The sequence below is a fragment of the Micromesistius poutassou genome (assembly GCF_964030765.1).
Source record: "Micromesistius poutassou genome assembly, chromosome: 6".
In the NCBI taxonomy this organism is placed as follows: domain Eukaryota; kingdom Metazoa; phylum Chordata; class Actinopteri; order Gadiformes; family Gadidae; genus Micromesistius; species Micromesistius poutassou.
In genome coordinates, this window is record NC_140276.1 from 11827324 (window position 1) to 11851744 (window position 24421).

Sequence of the window (24421 nt, forward strand, 5' to 3'; positions counted from 1 at the left end):
ATTGATCACACCTATTCAGTCAAAGGAACTGATAGGGTTAGGGTTACCTTGATACGTCGTCTCAAGGTGGTAATAGCTGACTCAATAAGATCAATGTCAGTCCTGCTATAAAACACGACCAGTTAGCTTATCTGTTGGAGGGCCCACGAGGATAAAGGTCCACGTAGGCTATACGTCGAGGCGACTGCGTGGTCATTGCGTTGCGTGAACGTGGAATCAAGCCTTAAGAGATCCCCTGTGTCAATTAACAGACATGTATTCGCCTGTCCGCATGTTTTTCGACCTCATGGGTTCGGGTCCCCCGGTGTGGAGGTTAGATCCCCGGGGAAAGGGCACTTTTGTAAAGATCAACCAGAATTAAGTGTCAGTCAGTCGGTCGCTTGGGTTCCCTTCGCATAGACCCCTAACCCTAGACCCAGTTAACCACCCAGTACTGGTGGTTAATTGGCCATAAGATATAGGCTAAGTGCTGCGTGTTATTAGGATTGTCCCACATGTCTAACGAATGGCTTTGTTCAGATTTCATTCAAATTATTTAAATATCTTCATTATTGTTTGATTGATTATTCGGAGGACGATTTACGAGGTATTGCGTGGCCTCTGCAAAAAATAACAAACCATTGCCTTGTTTATTATTAATGTCCGATAGCCTTTCATTTCCGACAAATTAATCTCCGAGGTTCGCGACTCAATCCCCGGGTGAGCGGTGAGACATCGACAGACGAATCTGTTTAACCAACACACAAATAAATCACCTTCAATATAACAAAGAGAGGTGGATAAATAAATGGTCGTTGTTGTTATTTAACTGGAGGGACACATGTCTTTATTTTTTGTATGGGAAATGATATTGTATTGCCATTGAAGGTGCACATTTGCAAGTGTGCACCTACATATGCTAATAAACTAAGCCGCAATCAAATGGACGCTACTGTTTTTGTAACTAAGGCAATATTCCTTTTCCCTCAAACCCTGCATCATAATAATCATTCAAAAGGCTAACTCTAAAATGTCCAAATAGCTACGCATGCATGCCTTTGAAATGATTATTTCATCAGAACGCCTCATCCACGGGCAGCCTATTGTTCTGACAAACTAGAGCCAAACTAGAGCCAAACTATATAAACTTTACTAGAGATTAATAAATATAAATAAATACAATTAAAACATTAAGGCTTCTTATTGAAAATAAAAAGGCAATGTGTTGGGTTTATTGTCACCAAATGAGCAAATGAGTAAATCACACAATTCCCCCTAATTCGTCTAATCTATAGTGTTGACTACAACACTGGAGTGGTCCGGACGGCTTACCTTGGAATCTGTGGCCCAGGAACTTGTTCCTTAGGACCCACGGGTAGAAGTTGAGCGCCTCTCTCTGATGCGGACTGAAGAAGGTCTGCGATGGCATCTGCAGCGGGTGCAGCGGCAAGCCTGAGTTCTGCGTGTGCGTCCCCGGATCCTGGAACATCATGTCGGGACTGGAGTAGAGGCTCCTCCCGGAGTTCTGGAAGCAGGTCCCGAAGGGAGCGGAGTGGATGGACTCTGTGAAGCGCAGCGCCGTCGGCCGGATGGGTTCATGGTCCCCGGCCGGAGACGCGCTGTTGTTGCTCGTCTCCTTCCCCACCAGAGACTCTATGGTGAAACACTTCTTATTGCTGTGCTGAAACATGGTCATCACTAGAGGTGAGATAGACAGAAGTCCGAAGGGATGGGGTTCTAACAGGGGATTCTTCGTATGAACGCTCGTGGTCAAATATATGTCCGATTTAGAAGGCTACAACCTTCCCGGGAATTCCATGACGAGGAGTCCTCTCGCGTGCCGAAGTCCGTGCGCCCCTGGAACGGACAACTTTCATCCACACCTTCCACGTGTGGGATATGTTGTATGTTTCTCTATGTCCGAGACAACGTCAATATCTCACGAGAAGCGCGTGCCACTGGGTTCGCGTAAATCAACCCACTCGCAGCAAGAGGAGACGTGAGGCGGAAATCAGGTTTGGATTGGCGACACGCGCACACACGCACACAGACACACACACACACACACACACACACACACACACACACACACACACACACACACACATAGACACACATAGACACACAAACACACACACACACACACACTCACTCACAGAAGAACTGATGCTCTCGCTCTCGCCCTTGAGAAGCACGTTAGGAGTCCGCTGCTGCTGTTGGAGAGTCCCTGAGCTCTTTGGGCGAGGGCTTGTCACTCAGCGCACTCAATACCTGCCCTCAACCGCCGGTGACAGAGGTGTGGTGAGCATGCGCAGATGCGCGCCCGTGGGTCCGCTGACAGCCATTTTGTTAAGTAAATGACGGCTGATGGGGATGTAAATGATGATGAGGATGATGATGATGATGATGCTTCAGCTAATGATGAGGTCATTCAGAATAACTAATTGGGTCAATTCGGTGTAATACAATAATGATATGACAAATGGATAGATAGATAGATAGATAGATAGATAGATAGATAGATAGATAGATAGATATTGTATATTTTCTATTATTTTTCTATTTGTGATAAATGTATTTGTTAATATATATTACATTAGAAAAATAATAACATTGCAAACATATATATTCGATTATTTTCCTTTCCTAAACTTTTGAGTATTTTTTTTCTGATGCATTCATTTTAGATTTAGGATAGAGAGAACACTTAAAAAAAATATTTGCCATTTCGTTTTTTGTAAACATATATTTTTGGTTAAAAAAATGTATCGGTGGCTGTGAGTGCATAACATCACAGTCTTTGTGAAAGGTTAATAAGTCGAGTACTCTCCATGCTCTTGTCCTAACCGCCACCGCGAATGCTACGGCTAACACAAATGCTAGCTAATGCTCTTTCTGTCAGAGGGGTACACGGTGTGCTGAATGACACGTCAATTGACACAGAACAAGACAATTGACCCCCAGGGGTCAAAGGTCAGCCGTCTGAGGAAACCAGGGAGCCTGGTGAATAGAGGGATGCCCGCCCCCTTTTGTCACTTTTTCACACTCCCATGTGAAAAAGAAGGGGGAGGAGAGGTAGAGAGAGAGAGAGATTTTTACCTGACCATTTTATTTTATTGTTCACCTGCTTTGGCAATGTAAATGTATATTTCTCATGCCAATAAAGCTTTTTTGTATTGAATTGAATTGAGATGGAAATAGAGAGAGAGAGAGAGAGAGAGAGAGAGAGAGAGAGAGAGAGAGAGAGAGAGAGAGAGATGGAAATAGAGAGAGAAAGAGAGATAGGAGAGTAAAAGAGATAGACAAACAGAGAGACAGACAGAGATGGGGGGACGAGATAGAGAGAGAGCGAGAGAGAGAGAGAGAGAGAGAGAGAGAGAGAGGAGAGAGAGAGAGAGAGAGAGAGAGAGAGAGAGAGAGAGAGAGAGAGAGAGAGATAGACAGAGACAGCTTGCCTCAATGTCCCATTTGGGATCAAGAAAAATATTAAGCTATTCTATCTATTCCATCTATTCCAAGCTCTGTTCATTGTGGTTTGCACAGTAGAATCCATGTAGTCCTCCCAAACCGATCGTTCCTATTATTCTTTTGCTCCCATGTCATTTAGCAGACGCTTGTATCCCAAAGAGGGATATCCCAGGGACTCCAGATATGTCATCAAGGAGCAGCTAGGGGTTTGGGGGGGCGTCTTCCTCGGGGATGCCTACAGGTTCGATTGCGGGTAACGGGGAATCCACCAAACACCTTCAGCCACTGGATTCATCCCTCCACGGTTTGAGCTCCTGGTGATTTTTGTTTGACCCTAAATGCCTGACAAACGACCTGAGCCACCCTCTCCCATCTCCCTCCTACCTCCTCACTCCTTTCAAACCCCCCCCCCCCTCACGTTCTGACCTCTCTCCCGCCCAGCACACCCCCCTTGCCCACCTCCTCAGCCCTCCCTCTCCCACCGCACAGAGGACAAACGCCTACCCATTGGGTGGGTGGAGGGGGGAGGAGGGGGGGGCCCGGGTTGGCGCTAGCGAACGCAGCCATGCCGCTGGCTTTTCAGGCTGCGGTCTGACCATGAGAACCAAGCACCCCCTGCCTCCCGTCCTCCCGTCCTCCAGTCCTCCCTCCGACCCTCCCCCGCTGAAGGACTCCTGTGTCCTCCCTCGGACCGCATGGCCGGTGTGGCGATGCCCATCGCTACCATGTTAATTAATAGGCCCCTCTCGGTGGAGCAGGGCCGGCTTGGCTTTGATCGGACATGGCTATTAGCCCCAGCTCATTCTGCCGTGGCCGTTTTAAAGCCAGCCCTGAAAGGGGGGGGGGCGGGTGTTAAGGGGTTGTCGTTATTCTGGAGGATGGAGGTGTGAAGGAAAGTGGGGGTACCCCAGCCTGAAGCCAACTAACTGCTGTCTACAGTCAAGGGACAGCTTTCACCTCCACTGGTCTTTAAGAATATGATATAACCCCCCCACACACACACCCCTACATCTATTTATCTATGGTTATTAAAAGAAAGTATCTTTAAAAATGTGAAAACTTTTTAGAGCGAGTGACACAATGCAAGATTTACACTATTCTACTCTGTGTTGCATGAATTTGAGATTATCTTTAATCTTGTTTATTTTATCTAATGAGGAGTTCTAGAAAGAGGACTGCCTCAGCAAATTTTAAATAAATCCAATTAGGAATATAACACTAAACATATAGGGATGAAGTGGGTTCCTAGCAATAAAATCAATTCTGGGCTGCCATTGGTTTACCTTTCACGCAAAGCAATTATTTGAAACGATAGGCTTCTAATGGTGCTTGGTGTGTTTAACGTCCTCTAGTGGTACGTTTGGGTATGAGAGCAAACTCCAAACGAACATTTGTGATTGATGATGAAATGTGTCATTGCAATTACATAAAAGCAACTTCAATGCTAGCCCTGCTGGACACACACACACACACACACACACACACACACACACACACACACACACACACACACACACACACACACACACACACACACACACACACACACACACACACACACACACACACACACACACACACACACCCCTCTGTGCTTCCTTTGGATTTTGACTAAATGCAGACAATGCAAAACAGTGAATAAAGAAAAAAGCCACACAGAAATCCAGCTCAAACGGATAAGCTGCATTATCACAAGATGTAAGTCGAGCACACAATCTAATTATACTATTTAGGGTTTATAAACAATAATATTGGATTTCCGAAGAACCTGAGGTAAGTGTCTGCAGATCTGATAATGATAACAACAATGATAACAATTACCAGCTGTTTTTCTAAAGTGTTACACTGATATCCTTCTACCCTTGATCTTCCTTCCCCCCTCTTCCTCTCAAGGTGTCCCACAGGTGGCTGTGAGGTGTCATGGGAACTCTGTGACACGATAACAGGGGACATGACCTTTAACCCAGGCCATGCAGTCAAGCGGCCCACACGCACACACATACACACACACGCACACAGGCAAATAGATATACACGCACACACACACACGCACAAACATACACACAGAACCACACACATTGGTGAGAATGGGATAACAGCAGGAGCTTGACCTCCATTGAGCCCAGTATTGTTCCTGCTTGTCAAACAACTACAGACTGACCCCTCAGATGTCTCCCTCTCTTTTCTCGCCCTGTATCGGTCGCTGTCAATCTCTGCCACACTCACACACTTAACGTGTTTACATGACAAATAAAATTGGTTTGGCTAGGTGTCTCACTCTGGGGAAATAAACTGTCCCTTAACCGCTAAGAAACCAGGCATACAGCATGGGTTGAGGATACATGCACATTAACAGACTGGAAAGTAGGCCTACAGCATCGATCTATCCACCCAGCGAATTTGACGTTCCCAGTGTTTCCTTGCTGCCCTCTGGTGGGCGTTTAGGTGTATTAGACAATTACACGCAACGACAGCAGGTAAGAGGGGTTAGTGAAAAAGGCCATGACACACACACACACACACACACACACACACACACACACACACACACACACACACACACACACACACACACACACACACACACACACACACACACACACACACACACACACACACACACACACACACACACACACACACACACACACACACACACACGTGTTTAGCAAACTTTCTGGGTCATTTGTTAACATTCAGATGGCAGCTGTCTTAAAATCCCGGTAATGTTTAGTGCACTCTACCAGTTGGTATAGAGATGTTCATTAGTGGTTTTTCCCTTAATGCATTGCTTTACCCCAGATACTTACCCTGACTACACTCTTTACCTAAACATCAAATATAATATTAACCATCTCAAACATTACACATAAAACAAACGTTATATGTAAATGTGACCCTTTCTGTCCATTCACCGATCAATGATAGATGGAATAGATGGAAAAAATTAACAAAACTTCAACATAACCGTTTTTAAATGATCAGAAGAAAATATATATATATCTACTACAAAAGTGTTTCGTTACAACCGAAGCAGAGCGGTGGGTTCCTGTCAGTTTCTGTTTGATGTATTTACAGTCTTGAACAATGGTCGTTCATTCCTAAAAGATCTTCCATCTTCTTGCAGAACCCGTTCTATATGGCAGTTGAAAAACATACACATGCAACTATGGCAAATGTGTCACGCTGTCAAAATCAAATTCAACGTTTTATTTTGTTTTGCATTTTCAGAGAAGAGGACATTTCAAAATGATACAAGTAGAAATCTCTCTTGCACATGATGTGACTGAAATACTGGTCAAAGTGCTAGTGCATAAGGAGAGTAAATGCTAAAACACAGGCAGACGTGGGCTTGTTTGCAACCACAATTTCCTTCTGGATTAATAAAGTATTTATGTCACAAAAAGATAAAATGAACTGTCCTGATCTGAAATGGTACAATAGGAAACCGTTTACATTCACATATCAGCTTCTTGTATGTAAAATGTTTTCACTTAACACTAACTAATGCCGCTGCAAAACAACTTTGCGACTGACTATGCAGACCTTGAGCACAGGCAGGTCAATTGTTACGACGTCATTCTTAACAGACACAATAACGGACAAAATAAAACACCATAGTATTTTAACTTTCAAAAATAGGCTCAAGAAAACACATTTGGCATAATCCTGTTGCTCAACGACTTGGAATTCCCGGCGGTCTCTGGTTTGAATCGGTCGGCCACATGTGTCCTGGTTAGGTTGTCCGTGTTCACGGATCGCGCATGCTAAACCATCGCAGGCCTGTAATCCCCCAACAACTGTGTACCCCCTCAAGTATCCGGGCACCGTTTACCAGGCCAAGTTCCGAATTCTTAAATATGAATATTGAATATTTGACCAAGTAACCAGAGAAAGACCACTGTTCTCCATCTATCAAGACAGTGTTGCATTGAGAACTCCTCCATGAGAACGTGGATTGGAAGAGCATGGACTGCAGCAGTAGAAAACAAAGGCCTCGTGTGGCGTACTGTAGAAGGACCGCCGGTAAACAGAAGGCCACTCGAACCGGTCCTTGAACAACGTCTGTGACGGCATATCACTGCCAAAGAACACAAGAATCAAAGTCATCTTTGCGATTTTCGGCAGGGATATGCGGCCATATTAAAATAACCTTTCAGCACTGTTTCGATCCACTGAGAAATCCCAGAAAGTTAAAAAGCTCCAGTTGGGCCTCAGTAGACCCCCAGCGTACTCCTAGTTGACTGTGGCTCCACCATGTACTGTATGTGTAATGGTTCGTCAATCTCTCCCCGGTAGTCCGCCAAACACTATCTGTGTCGACTCTGAGACAGAAGGGACTGTAGCAGTAAATGTTCCCGGACACCGGCATCCCTGTAGTCAAGGTACCCGGGGGGGATGGGGGGGGATAAAGAAGGGACTGTAGCAGTAAATGTTCCCGGACACCGGCATCCCTGTCGTCAAGGTACCCGGGGGGGTGGGGGGGATAAAGAAGGGACTGTAGCAGTAAACGTTCTCGGACACCGGCATCCCTGTTGTCAAGGTAACCGGGGGGGGTGTGGGGGGAAGAAGACACTGAGGTGAAGGACAGTAAACCTTGTTTCACCACCGCCGCTTCAGAGTGACCTACACAAAACTAAACGGAGATGAAGGTGTCCTCCCACATCATTGTTGAACCTACACATCGGCCTCGCTGTACGATCTGTGACGGAGGTGATAGGTGGAGTAACCACGGCGTGCGAGGCACCGTGGGCGGAGACGGTCGGTGGGTTCCAGAAGGATCTGCAGAAGTTTTTCTCCGGTGTATGGCTGGGACTCCGGGGGCTGCGTTTCCACAGTGTAATTTCCAGGGTTGTTTTCCCGTTCACCATCAGGGCGCCACCTCGGACAGCATTACGGGCAGGTGCATGCTGGGACAGGTGTCTCGGTGGCGTAGCCGGAACACCAGCTGCTCCTTCTCCTGAGACAGCTTCTGGTTGACGCCGGTCTGCCTCTCCAGCGCCCCCTTCAGCTCATGCTGCTCCTTCGACAGTTGCCTGGGCAGAAGAAGAACGACAAAAGAGGTCAGGTTTGGGGCATCGCAGGCAGATAAACAAACAAGGAGAGAACCCAGACTCCAGGGCGTAAAACCAGCCAACGCTTACGTTAACATTCTGCCAGTTATTTGTACTTCTCATTGTGTATTATGTCTATATGTATATTTAAATGTTACACTTTTGCACTGTTTACACTGTTTTTAATCATTACTACTCTCCTGTAGTTCTGCTTTGACAACCACATTTCTCATCTGGGAATAACAAAAGATATCTATAAAAGTTGTACTTCACATTACGTACAATACAAAAGTGCACTGTGAAAATGGCAAAAATAAACACTGGCGCCTAGTGGCCTATATGAAACCATGCAGTATCTGAAGCCACATTATGGATTTCGATCCTTTTAAATCTGAAGGTCTGACCTCTGTTGCATATCACAGAATTCACATTCTCGATGTTTTATTAAAGTATTCAACTTTCAAGAAAATAAACCATAACACTCCAGTAGGGGGCGGCAATGAGCCATGTGAGGATGTCAGATATATGCTTTAAGACCTGGGAGAGATGGCAGTATCTAAAGTATAGTCAGTTAGCTTGTAATCGGAGTGGACAGAAAAGGAAATAACCAGGCTATAAGACAACACCAACATGATTGCAACCCAAATAATTGGCAAGGCAAGATGAACTCTATGTGGGTATCATCCATCAGAATTTTTCTCCAACGTCTAATAGAATAGCCAAAAAAATATCTGAACTATATTAGACTACTTTGTTTGGTTCTTTCACATTTATCATCGTCATATGACTCATGTCTATTTTGACAAGAGAAATATTTTAGTTTAGTATAAAAAGAAAAGCTAGCGATAATTTGCTTATATCAATTGAATTATAATAATAATAATTAAACCAGTTATGTTATTTATGAAACTACTTTGGTTGCTGCTGATCAAAACATGACATGTCTTTTTCATGAGGTCATGTAATGTGGGCTACTACACTATAAACTCCTCCACCATGAATGACAGAATGATGTTCTCTAGGGCAGCATTCACACTACGCAGGTTTTATCGTAAAACTTCTTAGTTTCCAATTTCAGTTCTCCCAGCTACACAGCAAGACTACGCCGGTTTTAAAATGTATCGTCTTTGATAAGTTTTGTCTTTGGTGGCCATAAACCCTGTTATATTGTAGCCTCTGAACCAGCCGAAGTGCTCATTTGCTCTGCAGATAAAGTCTGGCTCCCCTCCCATAGAAAAATATTTTTGCTGGTATGAGATAGGCCGACCAATCACAACCCTTTATCTAATATCAGGATAAATAAGATGACATGCAGAGGAGCACAGAACTTTTTAACAGCAACAATCATGGCTGCCGCTGTTTATTTTGCTATCAAGACACTATTTTATGAACTGGCGTTATATTTTCATTAAAAAAATAACCAACGACTGCACTTAAAGCTTTTGTTGAGAAGAAAGATGTATTTTTTACGTTGCTTAGTGCTGTGTCAACCATTTCAGTGCTATGATTGGTTGTAGACCTATCCAATTGCATCCAGAGGCATTTTGGTCTGAGCCAGTTGGTGACGCCCCTTGGAATTTGAAAATGAACGGAGAGGTTCCAGACCAATTGCAGTTAACAATTCATATTCCAATTCAATTTGCATGGTCTCAGCTTATAGCTGTTCTCTACTATGGAGTGGTCCCCAGTGTGGCCGGACCAGTACATACTGGATGAGGCTCTGGTAGTTGTCCATTCTGACCCGCAGATCCTCGTTCTGCTGCAGGGTGTGGATGATTTGCTCCTCCAGCGACAGGTTCTTCTCTGCCTGTAGGAACACATGGAAACACCCCCCGTTACACCGAGTTGGTACAGTCCACCTAGGGGAGGTGACCGTGGAGTTGGATCTATCCAGCATACATCTGGGCAGACACTCCCACTTGTGATGTTATTCTAGGATCAATTGTCTTTTCACCATCAAACCTCATGGTAAAATAGGGGTCCTTGGAACCTTGGTCCTTGGAAATCATTTATACTACGGAAGATTGAACATCTGATAGAAGCATTTGTTTAACCCATATCCATGGCTGAATCCATTTAAGTAATACCTGTAGTGAACACACACACACACACACACACACACACACACACACACACACACACACACACACACACACACACACACACACACACAAATAAACAAGTGTGTGTTCACACACAAACACAAATTTTCCAGGGATCCTACCAAAGTCTGCAGCTGGTAAAGCTTCTTGCATTGCTCCTGCACACGCTCGCTCTTCATCTCGATGACGAAGAGGAGGGACTCCTGCTCAGACTCCCAAAATGCCCCAGGGCTGCCATGGGCCTGATGGGGAGAGAAAAAATAATCTACTGAGTTTGAATAAATAAGAGGTGAAAAAGCTATAGAGAGAGAGAATCAGAGAAAGAGAGAGAAGCAGAGAAAGAGATGTAGATAGCGGTAGAAAAAAGGTAATAAATGATTGATATATGGATGTATAGGATGTCTAAATCAGAAGCATAACGTGATAATAACCTCACACATAAGGTGTGGGGTGGGTTAAACAGACAGGGAGGATTACCTGTATATTGCGCAGTAGGTCCTTTTTAAAGGTGGACTCCTGGACTCTTCTCTTCAGCTGGTTGTACACCTGGAGGTCGGCTGTCAGCGCCTCCACCTGGCCCTGCATTGAGCACAATGCACACATTGAATAAGAAACACTCGAAGGGACTAGCACCGAATTGAGCCAGAGGTTTTCCAGGGCCAACCCCAGAAATGCTTAAAATGACAATGTGTAAGATTTACTAATAAATGTATATGATGATATATTTTATTTTGCCGAATTTAAACTTGTTTTTCCTTCACTTGTTTCTCCAGGGAACATTCCTGCCCTGTGTAGGGGAGTATAAAATGACAGACACTAGCGTACCCTAATCTGGCAAAAAACAGACCTTGATTCCTTGTACAAAGTCTGGGATTCCTCACTGGTTACTCTCAGATGTCCTACTGAATATCGGACCAATCTGAGGCTGTGGTGGTTGTAGGAGGCGGGTTAATCTGAAAGGAAGAATTCTTAAACCCAGGTGAAATTGATATAGCATTACTTAGTACCTGATAGACTATGCACAAGTCTGCAGCTATTTATCTAACAACAACCAAACCTATCCAAGAACCTTGATTGGAGGACGTCGACACACGTATTGGTCATACTACATTTAAACAGGTGTTTTGCGTAAATAAATGGCTGTAAAGGGGTGCCGTGGTTTGGAAAGGTTGGGGAGCAGTGAGGTAGAGAGACCATTTCAGCATCAGCTCCTGAAGGCGGTCCCATCAATGCAGCTATGGCATCAGTTTATGGCGGCTTGCGGTCATTGGGTGAGTACTGGCCACAGCAGTAAGAGGGAGGGGTCGCGTTAAGACAAAGAGATGAAGTAATCATCTCTTCATGAATATTTTTCTGAAAGGTTGGGTCTGAAGTAACGAATGGGCCCAACGATTTTTGTTTTTTTTCCAGCTTGAGCTGCTTAAATTAATAAACAAAAAAAAAAAGGCCTGACCAATCAAAAGCTAAAAAAAAAGAAAGAAAAATGTTGTATTGCTCTATAAGGATCCTTCCCTCAATGTTGTCAGAGGCTTCAATGACAATCAGCGTTAGCTGTCTCAATGGCTCAAGTGCTCTTGCTCAATACTGGACCCTTGACAAAAATTGTTGTAGTCACCCAATGGGATCAAAAATCCCAAAGTAATCTTTTGAATCACTATCTCTGAATTATTATGTATTTTTTCAAAACTGGTTCCAGCGGTGAAATTCCCTGGATAGATCCCAAGCGGCTCAGTCCCAGTCACCCAGCAGCGGTTGTTCACCCAGACGGTGGACGACAACAGGGCGTCACAACTTCCTCTTCATCTCACTTTTGTGTGGAGCGGCGTACTTTTTATTCTGGTCTCTGCTAGCGTTTTCTAGTAAACCGACTGCCAACTGACTGATGTCGCCCAGGCGACCCCGTTTAGACTCTCGAACCGGCAAGGGCTGCTTATCGCCATGGGTTTCCCCAAAAAGAATGAAACCGAAATCTTCCAAGATTGCAGATTGTAATTTGCCCAAGTAAATACAAGCAAGCAACAGAGGTGCGCATCGTACACAGTGCCACTTTAATACAAGGTGCAGAAACCAGAGCCAGTGAGGATCAATCGTCTTACCTTCAGGAGGGTCTCTGCTGCCTGGAAGCTCTCTGTGAGGTTGTTCTTCTCCTGCTGCTGCTGCCTCTGCAGCTCTGCAGGAACAACGTACAGTGAGCATGTGCACAAACTCACACACACACACGTGTTACTTTATCTTATTCTTTTCCCACAAAAACACATTCACGATGACCTCATACCAGAGGTCATCGTCAAGGTCGTTCGCCATGGGGAAGTCAAAGAGAACGCTCTTTACCTTCCACCTCCCTTTCGTGTTCCTCCGTCCGTCGCTTACTCCTCTGCTCGTGGACAGCGCTCAGGTCGGCGGTGGTTTCTGTGGAGACCTGAGGAGGAGAGGAAAGGGTTTGCAGGTCAGCTTTACCGTACAACCACCCCAGCCCCCCTCCTATGCATCAAGCCATCTGTCCCTGACCTCGATTGGATTCAATGTTCCGCCAGTGTTTCATAACTTTCATAAAAAAGCAGCATTGTTGTGACTCGTCACCCCGAGAGCGGTTGCACAAACAAACAGGTTCCATGCCCGGCCGAGACCTCCACACAAGACGGGTTGCCATGACGCATAAGAACCACAAACAAACATTGATCTCAGATTCCCCTGAAGGACAGAGTCTTATGTACTCTGGTGAAGACTAGCCTGATTGCATAAATCCCTTTTGCCCGCGGTCTGACCTCGCCTGCTCTTGACAAACACAAGCCCTGTTCTCTCCCCCAACAGAGCTGCTATTCTGGGAACAGCTCCTAGATCCACGCGATGGATTAAAAACACAGCAAAAACAGGGTCTCATCTGACTGTTATGTCCATAAACAATATTACAGGCTGGCTTTACCGGAACACTTCACAAAGCATTAGGAAGCAACCGGACCTGTTCGGCCTGAGAACCAAACAACAGACTTCGGATGGGAGGATGTCATTTGTTGTTGTACTGTAGTACTCAACCTAGAATTGCATCTTTTTGGATGAGCTAGATAGTAGAGGTATAGAGCATGCACACTTTTTAACCAGGAGGACAGGCAATGTTTTACCCCATTTCTACTCCCCATCAGGTCCCTTGGGGGCTATGAAGTTAATGCTGTACAGCAGCAGGCAAGTCCACTGGAGCAATTAAAGGAGCCAACAACCTATTCCGTTTGATACACAGACTAGTATTAATGTATTCCGCCAATTAGACAAATCTACACAAGGTTTAGGACACACACACACACACACACACACACACACACACACACACACACACACACACACACACACACACACACACACACACACACACACACACACACACACACACACCTCTTCGTAATGGAAAAGTGTGAGTCGTTTATTACTTTTAACAGCTGCAGAAGGCCTGACGTCATGGCCGCCAGAGAGGTTCTCTGGTCAGCCTGTTAAACCGCAAAGGACACGTCCGGGGACTCAAACCAAACCCATTCGTCTCCCATGACCAGCTCGGAGGGTTACGGGCGGTGGTATGGAGCACGGGTCATGTGACATGGAAGGCCTTTACTGTGCAGCTTTTTCATTTGATAATAGCACTACATGCCCTACCCTTGGCAATGACTGGTAAATGCAGTCCTTAGGGGTCCAAGGGGTTAGCTAACCCCTTGATTTTAGGTGCCCATCCACCAAAGATCAATACACACTCGACTTTTTCATGTGTTTTATTTCATAATTCATGTGAATAACATGATGTATAAATGATGATTTCATGCTATGAGTTGCTTAAAAGGAAAAAAAGAAAACGGAATAACTTGAACTTGAGAACATATGGTCAGCCAGGTCCCGCACTCTCCCTCACCTCTTCTCTCCTTCCCTCCCTACCTTTCTCTCTCCAGCTGTCTCTCTCCCATCTCCCCCACTTCCAACTCCCTATCTGACCCCTCGGTCCCTCCTCACCTTTTCGGTGAAGTTCTGGATGATCGCAAACAGCTCGTCGTGGGAGTGGTCTTTGAGAAGCTCCGCCCTCTCCTGCGCCCCATTGGCTGAGAGCACTTGCTTCAGAATCCTCAGCTGCCACTCGAACCGCTCCAGCTGCTTTTGGACACACACGTCCACGTTGTCTGACACGACCTTACCTGTTATGAAGAACGATAAGACAGTCAGACAGACACTAACACACACTATTACTTTCAATAGTACACAGGCCTAGTTAGTTCTGGGTCAAAAGAATGCAATTGTTGACATAGAAAGGGCTTTCATCCGACTATGTGCCATTAAAGCTGAAACTGCTCAGTATGACTATTGTATTTAATATATATATATCTATATTTTTTTATTATTATATATATATATTTTGATTTTAAGACTGTACAAATAGATTTTCTCTCCTTAGATAGTTTAGATATGCCCCGAGCAGAGGCCTGAAAATCAACAGAACACCTCTTGTTAGCCATCCCAAACACAAGGGCAATAAAGAGGCTGCTGGTGGGCTGCTACATCATCTTTTATTCTTGTATTTCCTTATTATCTTCCCTTTTCTCTGCCTTCACTACTTTATTAACGTTTGAAATGTGTCATTACAAACACAATTTCAAAAGCTCCACTGAAAACTCCAACAGTGAACGGCTGCAGTACACAACACAAGGCCAACAAGAAGACACACGTTTCCTGCTGAGAACTCATCATTAAACCTTTCCACCAACCTCAGGGTCTCTTTATGTAGCGTTGCCACTCTTATTAAAATATACATGTACACACAAGCTCACAAACACACACACACACGCTCACAAAAAGTCACACAATGTCTCTCTCCGTGTTGAGCTGATCTTGCACCACAGCGTTTACACACACAAACAACCAAAATCGAAGCCAGTGCGAAATAAGGCTTTTGCATGATCTGTGAGCCAAATTTGAATGTGTTTGTGTCTTGGTCTGTCTGTGTCTGTGTCTGTGTGTGTGAGAGAGATGACATCCCAAACCAGTGGGGTTTGGGAACAGTCTCAAATCCAGGGGCCTCAATGATATGATATTTCTGAGGCACTCATTTACTGATATGAATCCAGGTTGCCAAGATGCAGTGCAAACATTCTCAGATTACCAGGGAGGCGTTTTGGCACTGGTGTGTCCTGACGTTTGAATTCTGTCTCTCCTTCACTTTCTCCGGCCGGCCAGAGGACGTGCCGCCAGAGCAGGGCAGCAGCTGTAGCCGTCAACGGACATTTATAGATAAGGGGGGGGGGGGGGGGAATAAATGACCTCCAGGCAGGTCGCTAGCGTACAGTCACAGCAGCAAGCGGGTCAGCTGCAGCCAGCCTCATGCTGGAGACACTCTCAGGCCCAATGGGCCCAACGCAAACCCTGGGTACAGAGTGATGGAATGAGCAAGGGGGATTGACTGATGTCATTATCACCGGCGATGCCATATCCTAGTTGGTCTTGACTGATGTCCTGGTCTTGACTGATGTCATTATCACCGGCGATGCCATATCCTAGTTTCGGCTGATGTCAATGGTACTAGCGATGTTATATACTAGTTTCCACTGATGTCATTAGCACCAGCGAGGTCATATCCTTGTTTCGACAGTCGATTTTAGGAGAGCAGCTTGGTGAAACAACAAAACATATTATGTAACATGTTTTTCAGGGCAAGCTTTTTAATAATTGTTGCGCCACCGCAAAAAACGACTTAAATGTGGGGATCCTGTATTCCTGTAATCCATGCTCATTCTTTAAGGCGATCTCACTGTGCAAAGCCTGTTCCCTTCAAAAGGCAGTGGCTCAGTGTCTTTCTGCAGCCACCTACCAGGAACCCCCTAGACACTGATAGGCCAAAGCCAGGGACTGCCGTACATCGCTTCAATATGATCACCTAATGAACGCATTTAATCAGCGCCCCCCCCTTCCCACCCAAGTCTTTTAGTCATGTAGAGGTTTTCTCAGGCTGGGCAGGACATGACACACTGAGATAATGATGTCATCTCTTCTCAAGGTGGGGCCAGGCCTGAGGAGAGCTGCCAGGAATCAAGAGAAAAGAGGAAGTGAAAGACTACAACGCGAGCCTTGAGGCAGTTTCACACAAGAGTTCTCAGAGGCCGCTATAAACTTGGACTGGAGACATGTGTGCTAGCCTAGCACACACACACACACACACACACACACACACACACACACACACACACACACACACACACACACACACACACACACACACACACACACACACACACACACACACACACACACACACACACCTTTGATACGGGAGCAGTGCTTAGACCCAACACAACAACTAGGTGAATCACCCAGGGATAATTGGCGGCTGCACTCACCATTCCCAGGATGACGTTTAAACCCTACATGTTCATAAATGGGAGGAAGCAGTTTAATGGTATGTTGACTCCTGACTGTGAGTCATATGACTGCAACTTCGAAAAGTTAAAAGATAAGTTAAATATATACAACTTTCATGCTCAAGAATGCCTACAGGTGGACAGGTGGACACATTGGAGGATCAAAGCCGGAACCTTTGGACTGGGAGCTGAATACCCTGACCCTTTTACTATCCTTGCCCCATCTACCTAATTGTAATTGCTGAATCAGCATATGTTGTTGGGAGTAACCTGAATGTATTTGCTAAAACACAATACTGAAGTATATGTATTGTACACACACACACACAGACACACACACACACACATACCACTTCCTCCATCGTTGTATTTCTTTCCCTCCTTATGGCTCTTCTTGCTGCGGCTTTTCTTCTGGTAGGAGGAAAGAGGAACGATGAATAGAGGAAGACACATTTTAATAATAATAAAAGCGCCATAAATAGCGCAGTTGGTTTCATCTAAAATTTAGATGAAACCAAATGTTCAAAACTCAAATGTTGAAATGATTCTTATAATGTATTTAGATTCTAAATACATTATAAGAATCATTTCAACATTTGAACTCATTTGAATGAGCAAGTCATGTTAAAGCTCCAGGATGCAACAGGTGCAACATGGGACAGACAGGGTCAGGCTTTCAGGTTATATTACTTAGCAGAAGGCGGACATGGATGGTACAATGGCTTTTGGATGTATTTCCCATATATCTGAGTACAGTAGTGTAGGTAAGCAGTTTTTGGTACAGGCCTAGCTGTCCACTGGAACAGTGAGGGGATTATAAATCTGTTGACAGTTACTGGACACTGCTCAGCCAGGCTCTCTCCCTCTTCCCCCCTCTATGGCTCTCCGATTAGTCCTGACATTCCTAGGATGAAGCCAGTTACGTTACATAACTCAGCTGGTACTGGATTCTTTCAATGGACTGGTGTGTGTGTGTATGTGTTTGTGTGTGTATTTCGATGAGGAGGCACAAACCTTTACTTAATTAGTACTTTTTAGTTCCTTCTATAGAATAAATAGGATGGAATATAGATGTGATTAGTTGATATATGGAGTGTTTATTCTAAACCTATACAGAGAAGTTTTGCCAGCTACAGAATGAGGCTGAAGATGGGACATGCATGTCCCACTTCTTTATTATATATATATATATATATATATATATATATATATATATATATATAATGTTAAAACAATTGTCTCAGAGTCCTTCATTGCCAAAGCTTAGAGACACACACACACATGCTATGCAGCCTCTTTATTTAAACTATCTTTCTTTATTTAAACACAGTGACTGACACAATAAATACTAGGGCAACGCAATAAATACTGAAGACATGAGTGGAACATGTGACGGTCGTTGTGTTCCAGGACATGTGTTCTGAACAAGGAAACCTAACTGGAAGCAACAAAGGGTCTGTTTTCATTATCTCTCCCCCCTAGTTTTCATTATCTCCCCCTCTCCTCCCCCTAGATTTAGTATTTACCCCTCCCTCTCTGTGCCTAGTTTTCATAACCTCCCTCGCTCTCTGGTTTTCATTATCATTCCTCTCCACCCTAGTTTTCATTATCCCTATCCTCATCGCTCTCCCCCCATTGTAATATTATCGGACCCTCTCTCCCTCCTCTCACCCAAGTTTTCATTCTCGCCCTCATTTTTGTGTCATCCTTTTTCTGAATAGTTATTTTAATTCGCTCTCTTTGCCCACTCACCCCGGTTCTTCATTCTCTCCGAGATCTGTGTCTTATCTAGTCATAATCATAATCGTAATCAAAGCGTACCATCTACTAGAAATGCTTCTCTATATCCAGCAAACAATGGGTTGTCCCTACAGTCAGGTGTATGTCGGTGTTGGTATTATTTAGTTCGCTGTCAGAAAAGGTATCTCACCCAACAGGCTCACACAAAGGCACTTTTGTAAATGTTAAACATTTCTTTCAATTTAATCCCTGTGAGAAATAAGAAAACCCTGATACAATGCCAGTTTTTGCGAGACTTTTTATAATAATCAACAAACCAATTCCATTGCTTTTGTCTGCTATAACAACATTATCAATCGTACAGAAACCCAAGTCTTGAGGCCTGAAGCCTTGTTCCGTATTGGCAGGCGTGAACATGTTTGCAACATGTGTGCACAAACACACTAGCTCAACTTCCTCACTGAATGTATCCCCACCACAAAACGTTTGAAGTGTGTGACAGATAACATTTAACATCCTGCACAAACAAGGGCTGAGAACATTTGTGTTTGACTGCAGGGTTCCTAACGTCTTCACCTTTTAACCAAGACTCACAATGCCTCAAGTGTATATCAGTAATTATGCTCAACTTCCGCCAAACCAGTCGGAGAAGCCACCCTCCCTCCCCCCCAACTAAGATGCACTATGGTTGGCAAACTGAGCGACCGCCACTCCATTCAACACGTGCCATTCATTGAGGAGCGGAAATTAATCACATAAAAAGGACTGAGGTTTACTTCTAACTCGAGAAGCAGATTTGGGAGTCATCTCGTTAACTCAGGGCCGCATAACCCAATCTTCATGTGGGCAAAAACGTTTCCTCAACCAGACCATTCATGCTGGGAGAGAGAGACAAGCTAGTGAATCAAAAACAATAGTAAAAACAAAAAATATATATAAGAAAATAAAAACAGAGCAGTGGTCATCTCAGTTTTTCATGCCATTGAAGGATCACAGACACGGTAAAGGATTAAAAACATGAGCATTAAGATGTTCTAAGGGGCTCAATGGCCTTATAATAACCTAGGCCTTGGACAGGGGAGACTACTAGAACTACTTGTAGGACCCAGATCTTTTGCGGTTCCCGTTGCCTTGGAGACACGTTCACAAAGATCTAGAACATTGCGGCTACTGTCCCAGAATTAGAATTGAATTAATTCCCCAGCGAGTTGAACATTGGCAAAAAAACAAAGAATTTGCCTCACTGGTTTAGTTCAAATGGTTGACGCAACAACCAAAGAAGACGGATTGATCTGAGTCAACATGAACATACTAGGCTGGCAGACGTGATGGCAACTGATAGCGTGAGATGGAGTGATTACAGGGAACAACACAGAGGAAGTTTGCTCAACTGCGTGGCCAGACTGTTAGCCCACTGGCCTTGATATAAACCTTATTGACCTATCGGCCATATTGGTTAGTTTGGTTGGTCAACCTTTGAGTGTCTTTGGGGATACCATGACAAATGCTTTCATTTTAGTTCTGCATTCCAGTCCCCCCCATCCTTCTCCTCCTCCGTGTGGTATTTAATATGCATTTAGATTGAGTTGTCATGGTTTCGCCAAGGACACTAGGTTCCCCCCACCCAACCAACCAATATGGTTGCTAGATGAATAAGATCCATTACAGTGAGTCCCAACAAGGATTACTGGCTCCAATATTAGAATCCCAACAGTCCCAGCAGTTCTCCCACCTCCACTTTAAAATGAACCCCACTGAGATAGATTTTCTGTTGGGGAACGACATCATCTGAGCTACACCAGACCTCAACTCCCCCCCCCCCCCCCCCCCCCCCCCCCCCACTCCAACCGACTCCTAAGGAGGGTGTGCTGAATACAAGCTTCTAGTGCACGGTTTGAGCCAGATATCAAAAGTGTAAAACCTTAAACCCCCATAAAACACCAAATAGATCCTGAGAAAAACTAAAAGGCTAACACATTTGTCAGCTTACAGCAATCTGAGAAGAAAGCTGTGTCACCAAACATACGTAGGCCTTGTATACGTTTACTTCTCTTCGGGGGCTTTTTGTTGTTGTTTGGGGCCCCGGTGTGTCTAGGCCGGCATGTCTGTCCCCGTCTACCCTGGGTCACGTCTTCTGTTGGCCTTCCAGGTTAACACTTGTCCAGTTGTCTGAGTTGGGGACCCCAGCGCCGCCAGCCAACAGCTGGTTTGGTGATCAACACTACGAGTTAACTGCCTGGGCTCTCTGTCCCTCTATAAATTCAAGTTACAATTTGATTTCCTTTATTGGCATGACAAAAACATAAGACCATTGCCAGAGCATACCAAAGACATTACAACAACTTGAACACATTTTTTTATTGAGGTAAATGAATGAGTGTCTCCCACTCTGTCTCTCTCTATTTCCCTCAGTCTGTCTGTCGGTCTCCTCATCTGTCCAGCAGGCCCCGTTTCTTCTTAGGGCCCTGATGCCTTCTACATCTACAGTTGAATAATTCTGTGTTTTATTGTTCGCGTAGAGAAACCAACATACATGAGTGTTTTTCTCCTAGAGCGCAAATTTTCCCTTTGATGCCGTTGATTTCCATTGGCGTCTAAAAGACGTTAGCAAACATGTTACCATAACTCGTCACTTGGGCCAGACAGTTGCTGCCATGTACCAGACTACACTTCTTTCTCAAAAACTGTAACCTTCAGGGCAAAGCCGAGTGGAAGTAGGCTACTAGGAGTATTTTAAACCATCTATGGCCTAAGTTGTTGGAGAAAAAAAAAATTATAGGCCTATAGGCAATATCTTAATTTATCTGCAAGATTGATTGAAGATTGAATGTTTGGCCGGCAAATGTTTTTTTTAAGGCTGGCTCTGCTTAAAACATTAAACACTATACATTTACATTCTAAATTGTATATATGTGCGTGTGTTTTCATAGTATTAAAAGGACATGAAAGTTCCAGGGTATAGAGAGGTGTGCAAAAAAGATACGCAGTCATGGGTTCAAATTCCTATTCTTACTGTGATATGAACTACCACGACTGTTTGTTAGCTACAACTCTGAGGGTCCATAAGTGATCAATATTTTACAAAATACATAAACACTTGATTAACGGCCTACAGTTCAACACAAGACGCTTTAATACATTACCATTTTGGTCGGTAAATAAATTATGACTACATAGTGTTGTCATATTGCGCAACAAGCCCTCAAGATGCAGACGAGGCTTGGTTGGCACATGTAGATAATGATGGACTTGAACCAAATCAATTTGGTTTCAGGACACTAGGCGATTGTTTGCCTGTTCAATGCAAGGGGCACTCTGCTAGACACTCATTTCCAAAGCTGTCTCTAGAAAAATACAATATTTACATACAACAGTATTGACCATTCCCCGAACGACTTGCATAAATTGGGGCAAAAGGGAACAGGAGTTTTTGGAAATTATTACGAATGAAGAATCTGAGTTGTTATGTTTTACTGTCTGCGGATGGTAGACTACACTTTTAATAGTATGAGATGAAGGAACAAGTTAAAGTAGAGACAATTTATAAATAGAGATATTCCTCTTGTCTAAACTACACAGTTCTCACAAAATATGTGTACATAACTTCTGGTAATAATTATATTCTAGTTTAAAACAACCAATCGCCCACTTTAACCCTCTCCGTGATCATCATTATCAGTGAATGACACATAAGATCAGATCAATGTACCGTGGGATTATTCTATACTGTGAAGAGGATGCACGATTGAAACCAGATGTTGAGGTAGGGGAGGCTCAAGTAACTTTTTGTTATACCTAATCAATTTATTTGGACAACTCGTGATGGAGTAGGCCTAACATAGACGTAAATCTAATGATCACATGATGGTACAAAAACAAACGCACAAATGGCATTTTGCGCACGTCTGTGGCCATGCATCGACGCGACAAAGGCAGGCGGCTTGAAGAAAACCATCCCGTCGCTTTCTAATTAACTTCCTTCATCTGCACCCCAAAACGCGTGCAACTCTCCAAAACAACAGTACGGCCAAACCGAACATTGAAGCATTTTCACAGACATACCTTGCTAGGGGCACAACCCATTCCTAGTCCTTCTTAGTAGTCTTGTCTTCAAACTTTTCTTCTCCACATTGACAACTTTGAAACAGCGTCTATCTCTCAACTGCACCGGCAGAAACCTCTCGGCCGCGACACTCCGCGGACCAGATGGGAGGGACTTGGATAGTCCAAACACTGATTCTCTTTACGGGGTCTAGATCTACAATTTACACTTGATTCGATCACGCATGGTGCTCATTGGTGTATCCGTCTCGCTTTTAGATGGAGATCTGTGCAGCTGCACGCCTATTGTTTAAAGCGCGCGCGCGTTGACGCGGACATGCACGAGTAGCAGGATTTAAACTGTTTGCCGTAATGGCCACAGACGCTGCGCCAAAAACATTTGGTCCTTGGCCATTAGTTATGCAATTGCAATTGCCTACAAAAGGTTTGCGCGTGAACAATGAACTACGTTCTCTTTCAAACTTAAGGTATCTACTGTAATGATTTGAAGATAGATCATATCCACAACACCTAAAACTACACACGAGCTGTGATTTCTGTGTGAAGTGTGTGTGTGTGTGTGTGTGTGTGTGTGTGTGTGTGTGTGTGTGTGTGTGTGTGTGTGTGCGTGTGTGTGCGTGTGCGTGTGTGTGTTTGTGTGTGTCAGAATGTCATTGACACATTTCAAATGCATGTATTAAATGTTTTTGACTATTTAGCAAAAATAATATTTTTTTATTATATATATATATATATATATATATATATATATATATATATATATATATATATATATATATGTTAATGTGTCTAACTAAAATAACGTCATATCAATAATATTTTGATTTCTGTATATTTCCATCTTCATCTAATTCACCAGAAAATAAAAGAACATTAAAATCAGTTGAATCTATGAATTTGACATTTAGAGAGGCTCTGTTAATTGGTTCCTGGTCTTCCAGGACTGTGTGGGTGCGTAGTGTGCACATTCTCCCATGCAGAGCAGACTGGGGCCCTGCCCCATGAGAGCCGCCTGCCCTCCTGCATACTCCACATACCTCCACACCAGCAGGAGAAGAGACATCTCAGCCCGGCGCCACAGAAGCCCAAATATTTCTCTTGTTGAAAGAATAGCTAATCGGGTTCACTAATAGGGTTTGGGTGCTACTGTCAACACCTGGGGGCATTGTCATGTTTCTCCTGATGATTATGTAGATGTTCCATTTGTTACTGCTTATGATTAAGGCAGTTCCACCCCCACTTCCTCTTGATGGAGGAAAGACCTCTGAAGGGCTCACAGCGGGCTGTTTGTGTTCACCTCAGCACAAGCGACAAGCGGAGCACAACAGTGTGCTGCGGTAAAGGGCCGCGTCTCTCCTCTTGTGCCTGGTTCTGTTTACCACCCAGGAACAGGTCCCGGAAAAGACAAGACTGGACAAAGACAAGACCGATAAACAACCTTTCCTTCTTTTTTTTAAATACTTTCTATTGCACAACCGTTATTTTTCATTTAGTACTTTTTCTAAGAGAATCAAATGTCTTTATAAGTTTCCACCTAAAACCAATCTTGTTTTTTTGTAGTACTTTCTCTAAATATTTGTCGTTCTTTTTATATTTATTTAATCAAGACCTATATGCAGCGCAGCAAACGTGT

General features: G+C 44.1%; 2 protein-coding genes across 2 annotated transcripts in view; both read right to left on the bottom strand.

Annotated features, from left to right (window-relative positions):
* Positions 1-1669, bottom strand: part of emx3 (empty spiracles homeobox 3) — a gene marked incomplete at both ends in the record, with an annotated part of 13229 nt that extends 11560 nt beyond the window's left edge. The window contains one exon of the mRNA XM_084469675.1: positions 1312-1669. Within this exon, the coding sequence (XP_084325801.1) occupies positions 1312-1669 (358 nt within the window). The remainder of the gene's footprint in view (positions 1-1311) is intronic.
* A 4973-nt stretch (positions 1670-6642) lies between these two features.
* On the bottom strand, positions 6643-22918 carry ccdc69 (coiled-coil domain containing 69). The gene is made up of 9 exons (XM_084469674.1): positions 22789-22918; positions 17337-17397; positions 14594-14772; positions 12935-13022; positions 12700-12773; positions 11081-11182; positions 10726-10845; positions 10211-10308; positions 6643-8483 (listed from the first exon to the last, which is right to left on the bottom strand). The coding sequence occupies exons 1-9, from the start codon at positions 22807-22809 to the stop codon at positions 8318-8320; spliced, it is 909 nt and encodes a 302-aa protein (XP_084325800.1). The 5' UTR covers positions 22810-22918; the 3' UTR covers positions 6643-8317.
* Positions 22919-24421: the final 1503 nt, after the last annotated feature.